General features: G+C 37.4%; 1 protein-coding gene across 1 annotated transcript; it reads left to right on the top strand.

Annotated features, from left to right (window-relative positions):
* Positions 1–624: 624 nt before the first annotated feature.
* LOC137825921 (probable methyltransferase PMT15) lies at positions 625–6,063 on the top strand. Its single transcript, XM_068631731.1, has 6 exons — positions 625–1,733; positions 3,263–3,473; positions 3,585–3,882; positions 4,550–4,942; positions 5,302–5,379; positions 5,621–6,063. Exons 1-6 carry the CDS (start codon positions 1,041–1,043, stop codon positions 5,850–5,852), a joined length of 1,905 nt encoding a protein of 634 aa, XP_068487832.1. The 5' UTR covers positions 625–1,040; the 3' UTR covers positions 5,853–6,063.
* The last annotated feature ends 9,920 nt before the right edge of the window (positions 6,064–15,983 follow it).

Below are 15,983 nucleotides of genomic sequence, written 5' to 3' on the forward strand. Positions count from 1 at the left end.
AAAATAAGTTAAATCACAAGACTCTGTATTTGAGTGAATTAACCAACTTTTCCATCCAAAAAAGTCAAGTTGACATAAAAGAAAACATATTTTAATAATTAAATATCAGATTTTGATTATATCAATTCTCATGTTGGTTTAATGAAATAAGTAAAACCATAATCAAATCAAATTAAAATGGTTCATCCAAAATAACGGAGTTGGTATATATATAAAAGAAAAGAAAAATGTTGTTAACTGAAACCAATTCATTTACAGTGGTATTAGCATGTTTTCAGTTTTAATGATGATTATTAAACATTTGCATATTTATAGTAATAAACTAAAACTGGTTTAATATAACCTTTAAATAATTCTTATAAAAATTAATAAAGTCATTAATTGAATTTAAAATAAATGGTTGAACAAGAATTTTCAACTCATGAATATACTGTAATAAAACTCATCAAATATTATTAGCATTGCGTGTACAGAAGGAGTATCAGCATGCAGATGAATAAAGTAATTCAAAATTTGAATAAATATTTAAGTGCATTAAATATGGTGAATAAAAATTTTGTTCGCTTGTAATACTTTTGTTAAATTTAAACATATTTATTTATCTCTTGAACTTTAACATAACATGTGAAAGAAGGAAACGTAGTAACACGAAGTGCTTATTCATATTACACTCATTCATTTCACCACAAACAAACAGTCCACTCATCGTCCATTAATTTCACACAAACGCACAGTCCAAGCAAAGCAAGAAGCAAACAGAAGAACCTGATTCCACCACCACACTTCTCTCTCTCTCTCTCTCTCTCTCTCTTTTCTTCTCCTTCTCATCAACTCTTCAACCATGTGTGTGTGCGTCTCTCTCTCTCCACACGCTCTGGTTTAAATAATAACGCGTCTAGTTTCTCTTCCATTATGCTCTCACACCTCCCCATGAAGACGCATAACACCGCCATATAACAACAACAACACCCTTCGCAACAAACGCCAACACAAACCCTTCAGTTTTGCTTTCACTTTCTTTCTCATTCATCACTCAAACAATGGCCAACTGGGCAACCCTAGTTCAGAACTGCGTTTCCAAGAAGCAAAACAAACAACTCACAAGACTCTACCTTCTCACCTTCACCACCTTTCTCTGCACCCTCTTCTACCTCCTCGGCCTCTGGCACCACTCTCCGCCCTCACTAGCCGCCATTTCAGCCGCCACACACCTCGCTGGCCGCCGCAACTGCCCCGACCCAATTTCCAATTTCCTATCCACCATTTCCAATTCAACTTTGGATTTTTCATCCACCCATTTCTCTCCCGATCCGGAGGAGGGCACGCGTGCGTTCCACGCGCCTCCGTGCGATGCGACGCTGGCGGAGTACACTCCCTGCGAGGACGTCAACCGGTCGCTGAAGTTCCCCCGCGAGGACCTGATCTACCGCGAGCGGCACTGCCCAGTTGAGGCGGAGGCACTACGGTGCCGAATTCCGGCGCCTTTCGGCTACCGCGTGCCTCTGCGGTGGCCGGAGAGCCGCGATGCGGCGTGGTTCGCGAACGTGCCGCACAAGGAGCTGACCGTGGAGAAGAAAAACCAGAATTGGGTCCGGTTCGAGGGTGACCGGTTCAGGTTTCCAGGGGGTGGGACCATGTTTCCACGTGGCGCGAGCGCGTACATCGATGACATCGGAAAACTCATTAATCTAAAAGATGGGTCCATCCGAACCGCCATAGACACTGGCTGTGGGGTACGTGCTTTCTTGAATCGGTTCGGTTTTAAGAGTTTCATTCTTTCAGACAACCTGTTTTCTTGTTTAATTTTACAGTAAAATGTCTTTTCAGATCTTTAATTTTCGATTAAAAATGATCTTATTTTTTTTATTCAGTATACGAATTGCAGTGAATTTTTTTATTGAAATTTGAGAAACCTGAATCAAATCACATTTTGTACTTTATTTTATTTTGTTTTTTCTGTTGAAGCTCTATGTTTTTTGGTTTAAGGTGAACCGGGCGGTTCACCACCTTTTCATGGATTTTTTTAACTCTATACTTTATTTTATGTTATTTTCTGTTGAGGCTTTATGGTTTATTTTGGATTCAGGTGAACCGGGTTGTTCACCACTTTTTCATTGGTGGTTTAACAACTCTAGAATAATGGCCCTTGACCAATAGGTTATTTTCGGAAAAGATCAACTCTTTTTCTGGTATCGGGAACAATGTGAAATTTTGTCTTATTTGGAATGTTTCGAAAAGAGAAAGAGGATGAATCGGGATTGTAAAATCACATATACGCTACGTATTCTTTCTTTTGATGTTTTAAGAAAATGTTTTTTTTAAGGGATGGAATATTTTATTTGAGAGATCATGTGGGTGAAAGAAAAAAAAAAGGACAGAAAATTAATCAAAAATTAAATCCCGCAAATTTTGATTGGACATGTTCTTCCAACTTTTTAAAATATATTTTTAATATTTTCTCCGTTTGACTCTCTTTTTTAAACGTTTAATATTTTATAATTTTTATATTGTGAATGCCATGTATCTAGGGAATGATTGTGATTGACTTTGACGTTTATCTTCTACGTGTATCGAAATTTTGTTTGGAAACATATAATCTAAAAGAACCGAGATAAGTAGATGAGAATGGAAGCTAATATAAGCATTTGAGTGATGTGAAAATTGGAACTATGAATTTGTCCAGTTGTGGAGGGAGGAAAGTGAAATGGGAATCACATAAAACTAGTTTGCAAAACAATCTACTTAATTCTTCAGATCGAAGTAATTGCCGTCTTGACTAAGAAAAAGTACTACGCACTAGGTGAAGCATACATTTTTTTCTTTCTTGTCTTAATCATTTGGACTGAATTACTGAATGTGTTTTTCAATTCAATTGGTGCCAATCATGGTGGTAACATTCTTGAAATTTATGGTGTTCGTTGAAGAATTAGTGGAAAAGGACAATCTTAATTATGGAGTTAGATGTTGATTTACAACTTACTAAATCAAACTTCATTATTAGAAGAAGACGTTTTGTTGGACCCCTCCAGCTTATTTCTCATGGTTTTCAAACATGTTCCATTTGGACCATTATATTGGTAATCACACACACATATATTAGCATCATTTTTTTGTACATTGGAATGCTTTTCTATTAAAAATTAACACATTACAGACCTACTACAATTAACCTGTTTAATTACACCAGAAGAAGAAGCTCATTTTTGTGTGTGACAAATTGTTCACTTGGCCTAATTTAATGATTTGTTTATACCATTATCAGGTTGCAAGTTGGGGAGCATATCTTCTGTCACGTGACATTTTAGCAGTGTCATTTGCACCAAGAGATACACATGAAGCTCAAGTTCAATTTGCTCTTGAACGAGGGGTTCCTGCATTGATTGGAGTTCTTGCCTCAATTAGGCTTCCTTACCCTTCAAGGGCCTTTGACATGGCCCACTGCTCACGTTGCCTCATTCCCTGGGGCCAGAATGGTGCATATACATACATGCCTCAAAACTTGTGTGAATATATTTTGTGCACATTTTTAGGAAGCTATTTTGTGTGGACTAATTTTGTTTGTGGTTTGCAATGGTGATTGGCAGAGGGAATTTATTTGACAGAAGTTGATCGAGTGCTGCGTCCTGGTGGTTACTGGATTCTTTCAGGGCCACCAATAAACTGGGAGAGCCACTGGAAAGGTTGGGAGAGAACTCGTGAGAGTCTCAAAGAGGAACAGGATACAATTGAGAAAGTGGCAAAAAGCCTATGCTGGAAAAAATTGGTGCAAAAGGGTGACCTTGCCATATGGCAGAAGCCCACCAATCACATACATTGCAAAATAACAAGAAGAGTCTTCAAGAATAGACCCTTTTGTGCAGCAAAGGATCCAGACACAGCATGGTAACGGCAGTACCAATCTTAAGATGGCTAAAATCTGATTTAGGTCTTTCATTTTTTATCAAATTTGATTCCAGTTCTATATTTTAAAAATGATGATTTTGATTATTGTACCTTTTGATAATTGGTGAATTCTTATCTCTTATCATTAACAAATACCATACTCAAAATTCATCATTTAAAATGTATATAGTTGGTGGCAGATTTAGGATGAGAATAGACCCTTATGGCTGACAATTGAGGGACCTAAAATACATCTAACAAGGAGATAATTCTCAGATGATGGAAGATTGATTAACAATCACTGTCACTGTTAGTTCCGTGTGCTATTGATTTTGCTTTTGAGCTAGTAGCTTTTTCATCTTCTCTTTTGTAAGGATAAAAAGCATACTATGCTTGCTGCCAATGAGAGTTTAGTAGTGATACCAAAACCACTTGGATGATAAAGCTTTCAAAGTGACTAGTCAGTAGTCAGTGAGTGCAACCATTATCTAGCCACCCAAGCTCGTGTTGCTTTTTCCATCTTGTTTCTCACTCCGTTCCTTTAGCTTCCTGAATCTAGTTGATCAGCCCAAAAGAGAAGATTCTGTCTGGTCCCCTAATGTTAAATATTTTATTTACATGCTTTATGCACCCTTTTCACTCTTAACATTTTTTTTTTCGTTGTCAGGTACACAAAAATGGAGACCTGCTTGACACCACTGCCAGAGGTGAATGACGTGAGTGAAGTTAGTGGCGGCGAATTGTCAAATTGGCCTGAGAGATTGACGTCAGTGCCACCAAGGATTAGTAGTGGAAGCTTGAATGGAATTACGGTTGACATGTTTAAAGAAAACAGTGAGTTATGGAAGAAGAGAGTAGCATACTACAAGACCCTGGACTATCAGCTAGCAGAGCGTGGCAGATACCGTAATCTGCTTGATATGAATGCTTACTTGGGAGGCTTTGCAGCTGCACTGATTGATGATCCTGTTTGGGTCATGAACACTGTCCCTGTTGAGGCTGAGCTCAACACACTTGGTGCCATTTATGAACGTGGATTGATTGGAACCTACCAAAACTGGTATGTCTTTCTTCCATTTGCTAAACGGTAAATTAGTTGATGGATTCATTCTAGGAAAAGTAGAACATAGTTGGGTAGAAAGTAGCTTTCTGATTGAGTGATTAGATTAGAACCATATCTCACTTTAACAAATTTAAATTTCTTTATTATGGATAGGTACAAGTGGGATTTATATAACCAGCTTAATTTCTGTTTATCTCTGCTAAATGCTTAAACACAACTCAATTGCTACCAACTTTTGTCCTTTACCATAGACAGGACACTGTTCTACAGATACACTTGTTTTCAATCTATTACCATCAATGATTTAGAATTGATATGGAAGTTAAGGTTTATTACTAACTAACTATTGTTTGCAGGTGTGAAGCTATGTCCACATACCCAAGAACTTATGACTTCATACACGGTGACTCAGTTTTTAGCCTCTACCAAAACAGGTAATTGTCAATTTGGTCAGCTGAAAAGTATTACAGGGACGGCATCTTCTGGTTTCAATGTCAATTTTTGAGAATTGAGAAGCAGTGATTCGATACTTTTAAAGTTGACTAAGTACTATTTCAATAGTTGATTCAATGACTTGAAAACTGACAAATAACTACTTCAATAGTGGTTGAATAATTTTAAAATTGAGCAAGAAATTATTTGAACTAATTGTGTTATGAAACTAATTTGTCACAGGTGTAAAATGGAGGACATTCTTCTTGAGATGGATAGAATTTTGCGGCCACAAGGCAGTGTGATCCTGCGTGATGATGTGGATGTGTTGTTGAAGGTGAAGAATTTTGCAGATGCAATGCAATGGGATTCCAGAATTGCAGACCATGAAAAGGGGCCTCACCAGAGAGAAAAGATATTTGTTGCTGTTAAGCAATACTGGACTGCTCCACCCCCTCAACAAAAATCAACATAGAAAGCTCTAAATTCATCTTCTTTCTGGCTCCAGATATGTGTAATTTTTTCAGAATTCTATTCTTTTCCAACCCCGGCTTCTCTGGGTGGTGCAAAGTGAAATTTTTTTATAGCAATTATCATTTCTTATGTTTTTCACTTTTGGGTAACTTATCTATCCTGTAATACTTCAAACCTATCAATCAAATGAGAGATTAACTAATGTTGAATAATGTGTGCAAAGGAACCAATTCTGATTTTTTTCTCAAGAATAATATCTTCTTTTTTTTAAATTATTCAAATGGACTGAGTCCGTACCAAATATCATTTTAGAATTTTAATCTCTTATTTGTGGGAGAATGTACTTCTGAAATAATGAAGACTAAAATGAATGTATTATAACATAAAAGAGACGGATATCAAAACTTTACAATTTTATAAGAATTGAAATATTATTATTATTATTATTAAAATGTAAAATGAATTTTAAACAGATTAAAATCAGATTTTTAGTAATATGAAACGTATATTTAATCTTGTCTGGCAACTGCTTACCGGTTACGTAAGTGACACTATCGAGCTTGCTCATGACGCGTTTTATTTTCCGCGTGCAATTTTGTTTACTTACTGTTACTTAATAAATTAATATGTATTTAACAAATTTAATAACGCATAAGTTATTTTTTAAAATAATGTTATTAAACTTATGCCAACTTTAGTTTTTTTTTTGTTAAAGAGATTGAAACAGCTAATCATGATTAAGTATCTTTGTCCAAAAAAATAGTTTAATTCTTTTAGTGAAACTTCTATTTTGAATAAAATTAAAATTCATTATATCCATTTCTTTTAATTTTGATAAAATTTAAGAATTAATTAAGATTTAATATATGTATTTATGAAAAAACGGTTAAGAACGCCTTTCTCTAATTAATATATATATTTCAATCAGAGTTTGTGATTTCAGTTGTTTTCAGGAGAAGAAAAGAAAAAGTAAAGTTTAGGGCATTTCATATATATTTTGTATTGAAGTTAATCATAGAAATGTGTATGTATCATAGAATCTCACTTATATACAGTTTTTCCTTTTCAGATACATAGCATAATTTATTTGCATGTATGTTAAAATGACACCTAAGCGCTTTCGGCTATTGTATTTTTCAGCTAAATTGTTTTTTATTTATTAATAATTAAAGAAATAAATTAAAATTTTGTATAAAATAATAGCAAAACAAAATTTGAAATCTTGTTAATTTTAATGATTGGACGTTTGGTCCATTCGAATTTTATTAATAAAATAAATTAGTTTTGACCAACAATAATTATATTTCTTCATAACAAATTAAAATTTATTTAGTTGATTATCAATAAATTATTCAATAAAAAAAATTTGCTCAATCAATTTATTTTTTGTTGCTATCATCTTACTTTTATTTTTGTTGCTATCAAGACTAGGGATTATAAATTTAATTTCATATTAGGGGTTGGGTAGGAGATTTATTCCCCAAATCTTCACAATTAATTACTTCCTCCTAATTTTTTTTATCATATTATTCATCTATTATTTACTATATGAGTTTGAATTTTGTCATGTAATTATGAATATTGATCCTAGTTTGGTGTTACTTAATCCTGATTATGTAGTTTTCCGCATTTTTTGTACTTAGACAAATTTTATTTTAGTTGTTTTTTACAATTATTATTATTATTATCATGAAGCTATGTTTGGCAATTTAGAAAGGCCAGTATGTGTTAATCAGAGTTACAATAAGTGGTGATCCTAACTAATATTTTTTAAAATTTGAACTTAGTTGTTGGTATGTGTGGAGAAATTCAGTTAATTCAGTTGTTCGAAGGTCATGAAGGTATGTCGGTGTCAATGTTGTAGTGAATGAGTCAGTTAATTTAGTTCTTTGTTGGTGATGAAGGTAGTCAGTGTCAATGTACAATGTGCCATTATATGGGGATCTTAGTAGGAATAAATGGTGACCCTTATGACTCTTCTTGCATAGACCAAATGAAGATTTATTTGGAAATTTGAAAGTTAGTGTTTTTGTTGGTTGGGATGGCCATGAGGCGAGGAGAAAGTCAATTAAATTAGGTATTTGAAGGCCATGAAGGTATGACAGTGTCATGTTAAAAAATGACAGTATGTGGTGACCCTCATAGGAATAAGTGGTGACCCTCATTACTCTTCTTCAACAAACCCAATTTTGATTTTTTTGGACATTTAAAGTTAGGGTTGTTGTTGGTTGGGGTGGGACATGATGGGGAGAAAGTTAGTGAAATTAGGTGTTTGGAGGCCATGAAGGTATGATAGTGTCAAGTTACAAAGTGTCAGTATGTAATGACCATCGTAGGAATATGTGTGACCCTCATTACTCTTCTTTCACAGTAGTGTACAGGGATTTTGCTCATACTAAATTTAGTGTTTTCAGCGAAATTGGAGCAGTAGTGTAGGGGTAGTGTACGGGTGCAATTTCGCTCACACTAAATTTAATGGCTTGAGCGAAATTGGAGAAGTAGTGTATGAGTTCATTTTGGCTCACACTTTGTCACAGGTCACCACTAACTATCACATGATCCAAGTCCATGGACATTGTAATCGCACATAAATACATGCATATTGGTGGCCTCTGCTGAATTAGTTCTCACACACATCATGTCATGCACTGCCTTTTCCAACCACTTGACTGTGGCTCAAATTATCAAAAACTACTCACTGTGCATAAACGTTGTCTCATGTCATCACATTTGCCTTCAGAGGTCACCACTTATTCCCTACAAGGTCACCACTAACTGTCACACGAGCCAAGTCCATGGACACGATATTGCACATCTTTACATGCATATTAGTGACCTCCTTGATGTGAGTTGATTTTTATATGTTTTCATTTATGATAACACTTTTACTTAAGGTTGAGATTTTAGCAATTAGAGGTGAGGACCTAAGGAAGATTCCCACTGGACACGAACTTAACCAAATGGTTAGGTAAGTGTGAAAGTTCACTTCACAGAGGCAAAGATGAAAAACAAGATATAGTGAGGATGAGATGCAATTACATAATTAAAATGGGCACAAGATGAAAAACAAGATATAGTGAGGCCGCCACCATTGCGGTTGACGTAGAAAACTACCACCACCCCGTTGAAATGCAAACAAGATGCGTATGGTCGTTCCAAACCCAATCAACTGATATTAGAGCAAGAGCATTCCTCCCACCAACATTCAACATCTAGAGGTTAATGTAACCAAGGTGGTGATCCTACTCGACCTATTTCCGAGACTCCTAATATCTCATCTTGGGATGAGTTTCTAAATCACTTGGATCTCCTTGTTTGCAAACATCGGTCCCAAGCCTCCCTTGATGAGTCTCAACACAAACAACTTCAAGTTGACTTAACCGAAGCCACTGAGAGCAAGGCCAAGCTAAAAGAGGCTCATCATATGATTGCCGCCCTGGAAAAGCAACTATGTGAGGCTAATAAAAACAAAGAAGATATGGCTAGCCAGCTTCAACAGTCGCTAGCTGATCATGACAAGAAACGTGAAAAGCGTGTTGCTCACAAAAACTTGTTCCACAGCAAAGTGCAAACTTTGGATACCGCTCTTGAATTAGCAAAAGACGAGATTGCTTGGGGCTTCGAGGACGACTTTAGTGCTACTTTGGAACAGTTCTGCGCCCTCTACCCCGATTTGGATCAATCGGAAATTGACCCCTTGAAGAACGTGGTAGACGACAAAATAGTTGAAGAAAACTAGTTTTTGTTTTATTTACAGGGTTGTAACTTTATTTTGATAAACTCTGACACTACTTATTTGTATTTTACAGTTGTTAATCTTTGTGTTTAGGACTTATGTATTTTCAAGCCTATCACTATGTATAGTTGCACTTGTTATATTTCGTTCACCTTTGTAACACAATCATAACATAATTCTTATCAAACTGAACGCGAATTCTGACCGACCCTTAAAGGAACCAACCCCTTGCCGATCCCTTTTTGCATCTTCGAATTTTAATAACCTTTTTATCGACTAACCAAAGTCGTTTCCTTTGACACTCAAGTTTAAATCTTACACACGGTCGAAATCTTGAGTGGCTTTCTTCTCATGGTAGGTTGAAACTTGTACATGATCTTCATTGCTTTTGACTGACGAGGTCGACACCACGTCAAGTTATAACTTGTTTGGTTTTTCTTCATGTTAGGTTTAAACCTATACATGGGCTTCATTGCTTTGGACCGACAAGGCCAACACCACATCAAGTTATAACTTGTGTGGTTTTTCTTCATGTTAGGTTGAAACCTATACATGGTTTTCATTGCTTTGGAACGATGAGGTCGGCACCACATCAAGTTATAACTTGTGTGTTTTTTCTTCATGTTATGTTGAAGCTTATACTTGGGCTTCATTGCTTTGGATCGACGAGGTCGACACCACATCAAGTTATAATTTGTGTGATTTTTCTTCATGTTAGGTTGAAACCTGTACATTGCCTTGGACCAACGAGGTCGACACCACCTTAAGTTATAACTTGTGTGGTTTTTCTTCATGTTAGGTTGAAACCTATACATGGGCTTCATTGTTCTTCATGTTCTCAAAAAGTTATATCATGGGAATATCAATCATATTTGTTCATTCTAAATCATTTCAAAACAAAAATTAACCATATCAGAACACACAATTCTGAATTACATCTGACAAACCAATGAAGGAAACAAATGACGTTAAATTAACTGTAATAAAAAGGCAAATTAGCCATGTTCTATGTTCTTGGGACTGGTCTTCCCTCCAAGGTTTCCAATCAAAATGCGCCCTTACCCAGGGCTTCTCGAATCCGATAAGTTCCTATCCACCGTGTTGCTAACTTGTTACTTATCTGGACTTCACCTACCTTCCTCAACACCAACTCCCCTTTCCGAAAACATCTTGGGTTTACTTGACTTAAGAACCTTGTCTGAATCCTTCGCTTAAGAGCAGCTTCTCAGACTCTCATCGTATCCCTTAACTCATCTATGTTGTCTAGATGAAACAATCTCCCTTTTTCCGACTCTTGTTCCTCGAAATCCCCCACTTTTAGATGGTACTTCAACTTCAATAGGTAGCACAACGTCGGTTCCATAAACCAAACTGAAAGGTGTTTCTTTAGTTGTTGGTTGGACCGTCGTGTGATATGACCATATTATCTCTGGTAACACTTCCACCCATCTCGCCTTTGCTCTCCCTGCTTTTTTCTTTAAGCCTTGTAAAATCACTTTATTTGCAGCTTTTGCCTGTCCATTCATCTGAGGGTGCTCTACAGATGAAAATATCAGGCGAATTCCCAGCTCCAGGCACATGTCATGAGCCTTCCTGCTCGCGAAACGTGTTCTGTTATCTGACACCAACTCCCTTGGAATTCCAAACCTAGATATTATAGATTTCCAAATAAACTTTAAAACCTTTTCAGTTGTTATCGTAGTTAAAGTTTCTACTTCCATCCATTTCGTAAAATATTCAATTGCCACTATGATAAATTTGAACTGCCTGACAAAGATCGGGAAGGGACCCAGATGTCTATCCCCCATCTATAGAAAGGCCAAGGTGTTACCCTAAAGTATAAGCACTCTGTTGGTGCAATAATCTAAGTAGCATGTCGTTGACACTTATCACACCTCTTTACATATAATAAACAATCTTCCCTCATGGTCGACGAATAAAAACCTGCTCTCAAGATCTTAATAGACATAGTTCGCTTGCCAATGTGGCTACCACAGATTCCCTCATGAACATCCTGCATGATTCTCTCCTTTTGTGGACTCTCCACACACTTTAGTAAAGGTACCAGAAAACCTTTCCTGAACAATTGGTTATCAATTAGAACATACCTTGCTATATTCTTACATAGGATGGTTGCCTCCTGAGGATCTACTGGTTCTTCATTATTTCGAAACCATTCAATATACATGCTTGTCCAACCCCTCCCCATTTGTACCTCAATCACTTCATCCACAGAGACACTTGGAAATTCTAAATTCTTCTGGATTATAGATCGATGATTTCCCAGTTTCTTTGTACTTTCCAATTTAGACAGTAAATCGGCCTTAACATTATGATCCCTTGGTACATATACTAACTCGTACTCCTTAAAGACTTTGGCTACCATGTGAACCTTTGCCAAATGCGAGTCTTTCGCCTGAAAGTTCCCTGCTACCTGCTCGGTCACCAACTGTGAATCACTCCTTACTACCAAATTCTTTACACTCATATCCTTTGCCAAACGCATCCCTGCTAACAAAGCCTCATACTCCGCTTGATTGTTACTAGCTTTAAAAGCAAATTGTAAAGGTTGTTCTACCAAAATCCCATCAGGTCCTTCCAAAATTACCCCCGCTCCGCTCCCCTTAATATTAGACGCACCATCCACCGATAAAATCCACTTTCTTTCTCCCTCATGCTTCCGCTCTCCCTCCAAAGGTGTTAACTCTACTACGAAGTCTATTAAAGCTTGGGTCCTAACTAATCCCCTATATTAAAAAATAATCCCATATTCTGATAATTCCACCGCCCATTTCATCATTCTCTCCGCTAAATCTAACTTTTATAAAACTTGTTTAATAGGTAAATCTGTTTAATACCTCAATTTCCTAGTTGTGATGACAATTGCCAAAGCCTCATTTTCTAACTTATGGTATCCTATCTCCACTCCCTGAAGAGTCCGACTTAAAAAATAGATGGGTTTCTGATTCTTGCCCACTTCTTGCATCAAAACGGTACTAACCGCCCTCTCTGTCATGCATAAGTACAAATGCACTGGTGTTCCTGCCACAGGCTTAACAAGAATTGATGGTGTCTCCAAAGCCTCCTTCAATTTCAGAAATGCCTCCTCGCACTCGTCCGTCCATTTAAAGTGATTATTACCCTTCAAACATTGAAAGTAATGATACGCTTTATCTCCTGCTTTTGGAATAAATAGAGAAAGCAAAGTTATCCTTCTTGTTAGTTGTTGCACCTCTTTAACCAATGACAAGCTCCTCATAATAATGATTGCCATGCATTTATCTATATTAATCTCTATTCCTCTTTGGGTTAACATAAAACCCAAGAATTTGCCCGCTTTCACCCTAAAAATGCATTTTTCAGGATTTAACTTCAACGTATACTTATCCAATGTGTGAAATAACTCTTTTAAATCTTCCACATGTGATTCCTCCCTTCTTGATTTCACCACCATATCATCTACATAAGCCTCAATATTCCTTCCTATTGTCCCATTCAAAATCCGATCCATCAGACGTTGATAAGTTGCTCCAACGTTTTTTAACCCGAACGACATCACCGTATAACAATAATTCTTTAATCCTCCCATATAAGCAATTTTTTCCTCACCCTTCGGGTGCATCCTTATTTGATTGTAACCGAAATAAGCATCCATAAAGCTTAGAAGTTCACAACCCGCCACTCCATCCACCAATGAATTTATATTCAGTAGCGGATACGCATCCTTTGGACATGCTTTATTAAAGTCAGTAAAGTCCATACACATCCTCCATTTCCATTAGCTTTTTTTACCAGCACTACATTAGATTACCACGATGGGCATTGGATCTCCCTCACATGTCCACACTTTTTAACTTCTCTACCTCTTAAACCACCACCTCTCTTTTCTCTTTCCCTAACTTCCTTCTTCGCTGGACCACCTATTTCATCTTGTTATCGATTGCCAACCTATGACATATAACATTAAGATTTATCCCTGGAATATCGGCTACTGACCAAGAAAAAGCCTTCACATTTTCTTTCAAACATTAGACTATTTCCTGCTCCAGCTCAAGCTTCAACGTACACCTTATCTTTACACTACATCCTTCCCTTATTTCTACAATTTTTGCTTCCTCCGTTGGTTGTGGCCGCCCCTCCTCGTAACACACCCTCATATCTAACTCCACATCCTCCCCTGCCCTTTCTTCTTCCTTAACATACATACACCGTCTCTTCCCCTTCAAAATTCCCTTGTAGCATTCCCTAGCCTCCCTATGATTTACTCTAATAACTCATACCAGCCCATCCTTATAAGGGCATTTCACCTTCATAAGTACCGACGAAACTACTGCCCCCAACTTGTTTATCGTTGTTCCTCCTAGAAAAAGTATTATAGGAAGAAGGAACATTTACCACCATGTATCTAACATCAAATGTCTTTATCGTATCACCTTCACCAAACGTGGTTCGCGTGATCAAGTATCCCCTTACCTGCATCAGATCACTCGAAAATCCTACTAATACACCATCAAATTGCTCCAACTCTTCAATAGGGATACCCAAACCCACAAAGGCATCCCAAAACAGGACATCTGCCAAACTGCCCTGATCTAATAATAGCTTGAACACCTTTCTGCTTCTCATGATTATGGAGATAACAACCAGGTCGTTGTCATGAGGGAAAACATCCCTAGAATCTTCCTCTGTAAAATTTAGTGACGACACCCTCTCCTGACTCTCACTAAGACACATCATCGCTCGTGCATATCTTTTACGATTAGCACTGGACACACCCCCATATGAAAATCCTTCTACTATGATGTGTAACTCTCCCATCGTGGCTTGCTCATGTCCTCCCTTTTCACCCTGTAGATAACCTCCTGGAGACCGAACTTCTTTCCCAACCTCCAACCCATCCTTCTCCTGATGTCCAACATCTCTAGCTTTGAAAATTTCCAACAATCCTTGCTTGATGAATGCGTCGATTTGCTTGGCCAGTCACACACCGTTTTGTATCATGTCCATACGCTTTATGGAAATGAAACCACGCCTTCCGATGCGGTCCATGAGTTTATCTATTATGATCGGAAAATATAACAATTTTGCAGTATTGACATCTTTGACAATGTCCTTCTGCAACACCTTCAACTTTAGGGGAGACCAATCATGATCACGTCGACCTTCTATCCATTCACCTTGTCACCTATCATTTGCACGGAAACCGCTGTAAGGACCTACTGGTCGCCTATCCTTTAAAAGGGCCCTCTGTTTTCAGTACTCCTTACTCCTACATTCACACCTTCATCTTTTTTTCTCCTCCTCTCTCTTTTTAATTGTAAATTCTTCTGCTTTAATATGTGTAGCAACTCTAATTTTAACAACAACCATGTCTCGTGGTCTTCTCTCAATCAAAGATTCACCAAACGATCTTGCCCGTAAACCTCTAATAAAAGCTTCCACAAACATTCTCTCATTTGGCTGCGGAATCTGCACCATTACCTCACTAAAACGACATAAAAATTGTTTTATAGACTCCTTCATTGCTTGCTTAACCTCAAAAAGATTAGCAAATTCTAAAGGTTTTGCTTTACTTACCGCAAAATGAGAAATGAACAACTTAGTGAAAACCTCCAACAACGTTATCGACCCTTCAAACAAATTGTTGAACCAATCCAGAGTCGTCCCAACCAACATGCGTGAAAACATCTTGCACATGATTGCATCCATCCCTCCACAAGCATTCTGAACATTTTTAGGTGGGCGTTGGGATCTTGTCTTCCTACAAATGTTTCCATCTTAGGAAAAACATATCCCGCCAGAATTGGTTCCCTCAAAATTTCCTCTGAGAAAGGTTGAAAGTCGCGTTCTACCTCCCCTTCTCCTTGTTGACCTAGAAGTTTCTGATTAATTTGTTATTGGAGTTCCTCTTTCCTCGCTCGAAATTGATCTCGATCTCTCAACGATTGTTCCAACATCTCTCTAGATTGGGTGCTTTCTCTTCTAAACTCCTCCTGGGCTCTCCTAAATTCCTCCACTCGTTCTTCATTTTGCTTCCTCATGGACTCTACCATTTCTTGTAACACTTGTGTTTCCTCTGGTACCGCTCCATTATTGTCCTCCTCAACCGTCACTCTTCGTGTTGCCCTCATTTTTTCAAACTCTTATGGCACAAGAATGTTTTACCTGCCCCACGGTGGACGCCAAATGTTCTAGCCAAGAGGTATGCCTCTCAAACTAGAGCATCAAGTTAAACTAGGAATAGTGGTTTCTAGCTTCCAATTGTTTGTCCTTTTCCATTGGTCTCCCTTATCTCTTATACTAAGTCCCCAACCTTTGGTCTTCTTTCCAGCTCTTCTTTCATCATTATTCTCTATCCCGCATATCCAGCCAATTACCATTGTTAACGTCAATGTT

This window comes from Phaseolus vulgaris, chromosome 8 (assembly GCF_000499845.2).
Source record: "Phaseolus vulgaris cultivar G19833 chromosome 8, P. vulgaris v2.0, whole genome shotgun sequence".
NCBI lineage: Eukaryota > Viridiplantae > Streptophyta > Magnoliopsida > Fabales > Fabaceae > Phaseolus > Phaseolus vulgaris.

Bases quoted from the DNA above. Each gene is read 5' to 3' on its own strand.
- LOC137825921 (XM_068631731.1), top strand. From the start codon at position 1,041: ATGGCCAACTGGGCAACCCTAGTTCAGAACTGCGTTTCCAAGAAGCAA. The intron at 3,474-3,584 runs GTGCATATACAT...GGTGATTGGCAG, and splicing joins CATTCCCTGGGGCCAGAATG to AGGGAATTTATTTGACAGAA. The intron at 5,380-5,620 runs GTAATTGTCAAT...AATTTGTCACAG, and splicing joins TTTAGCCTCTACCAAAACAG to GTGTAAAATGGAGGACATTC.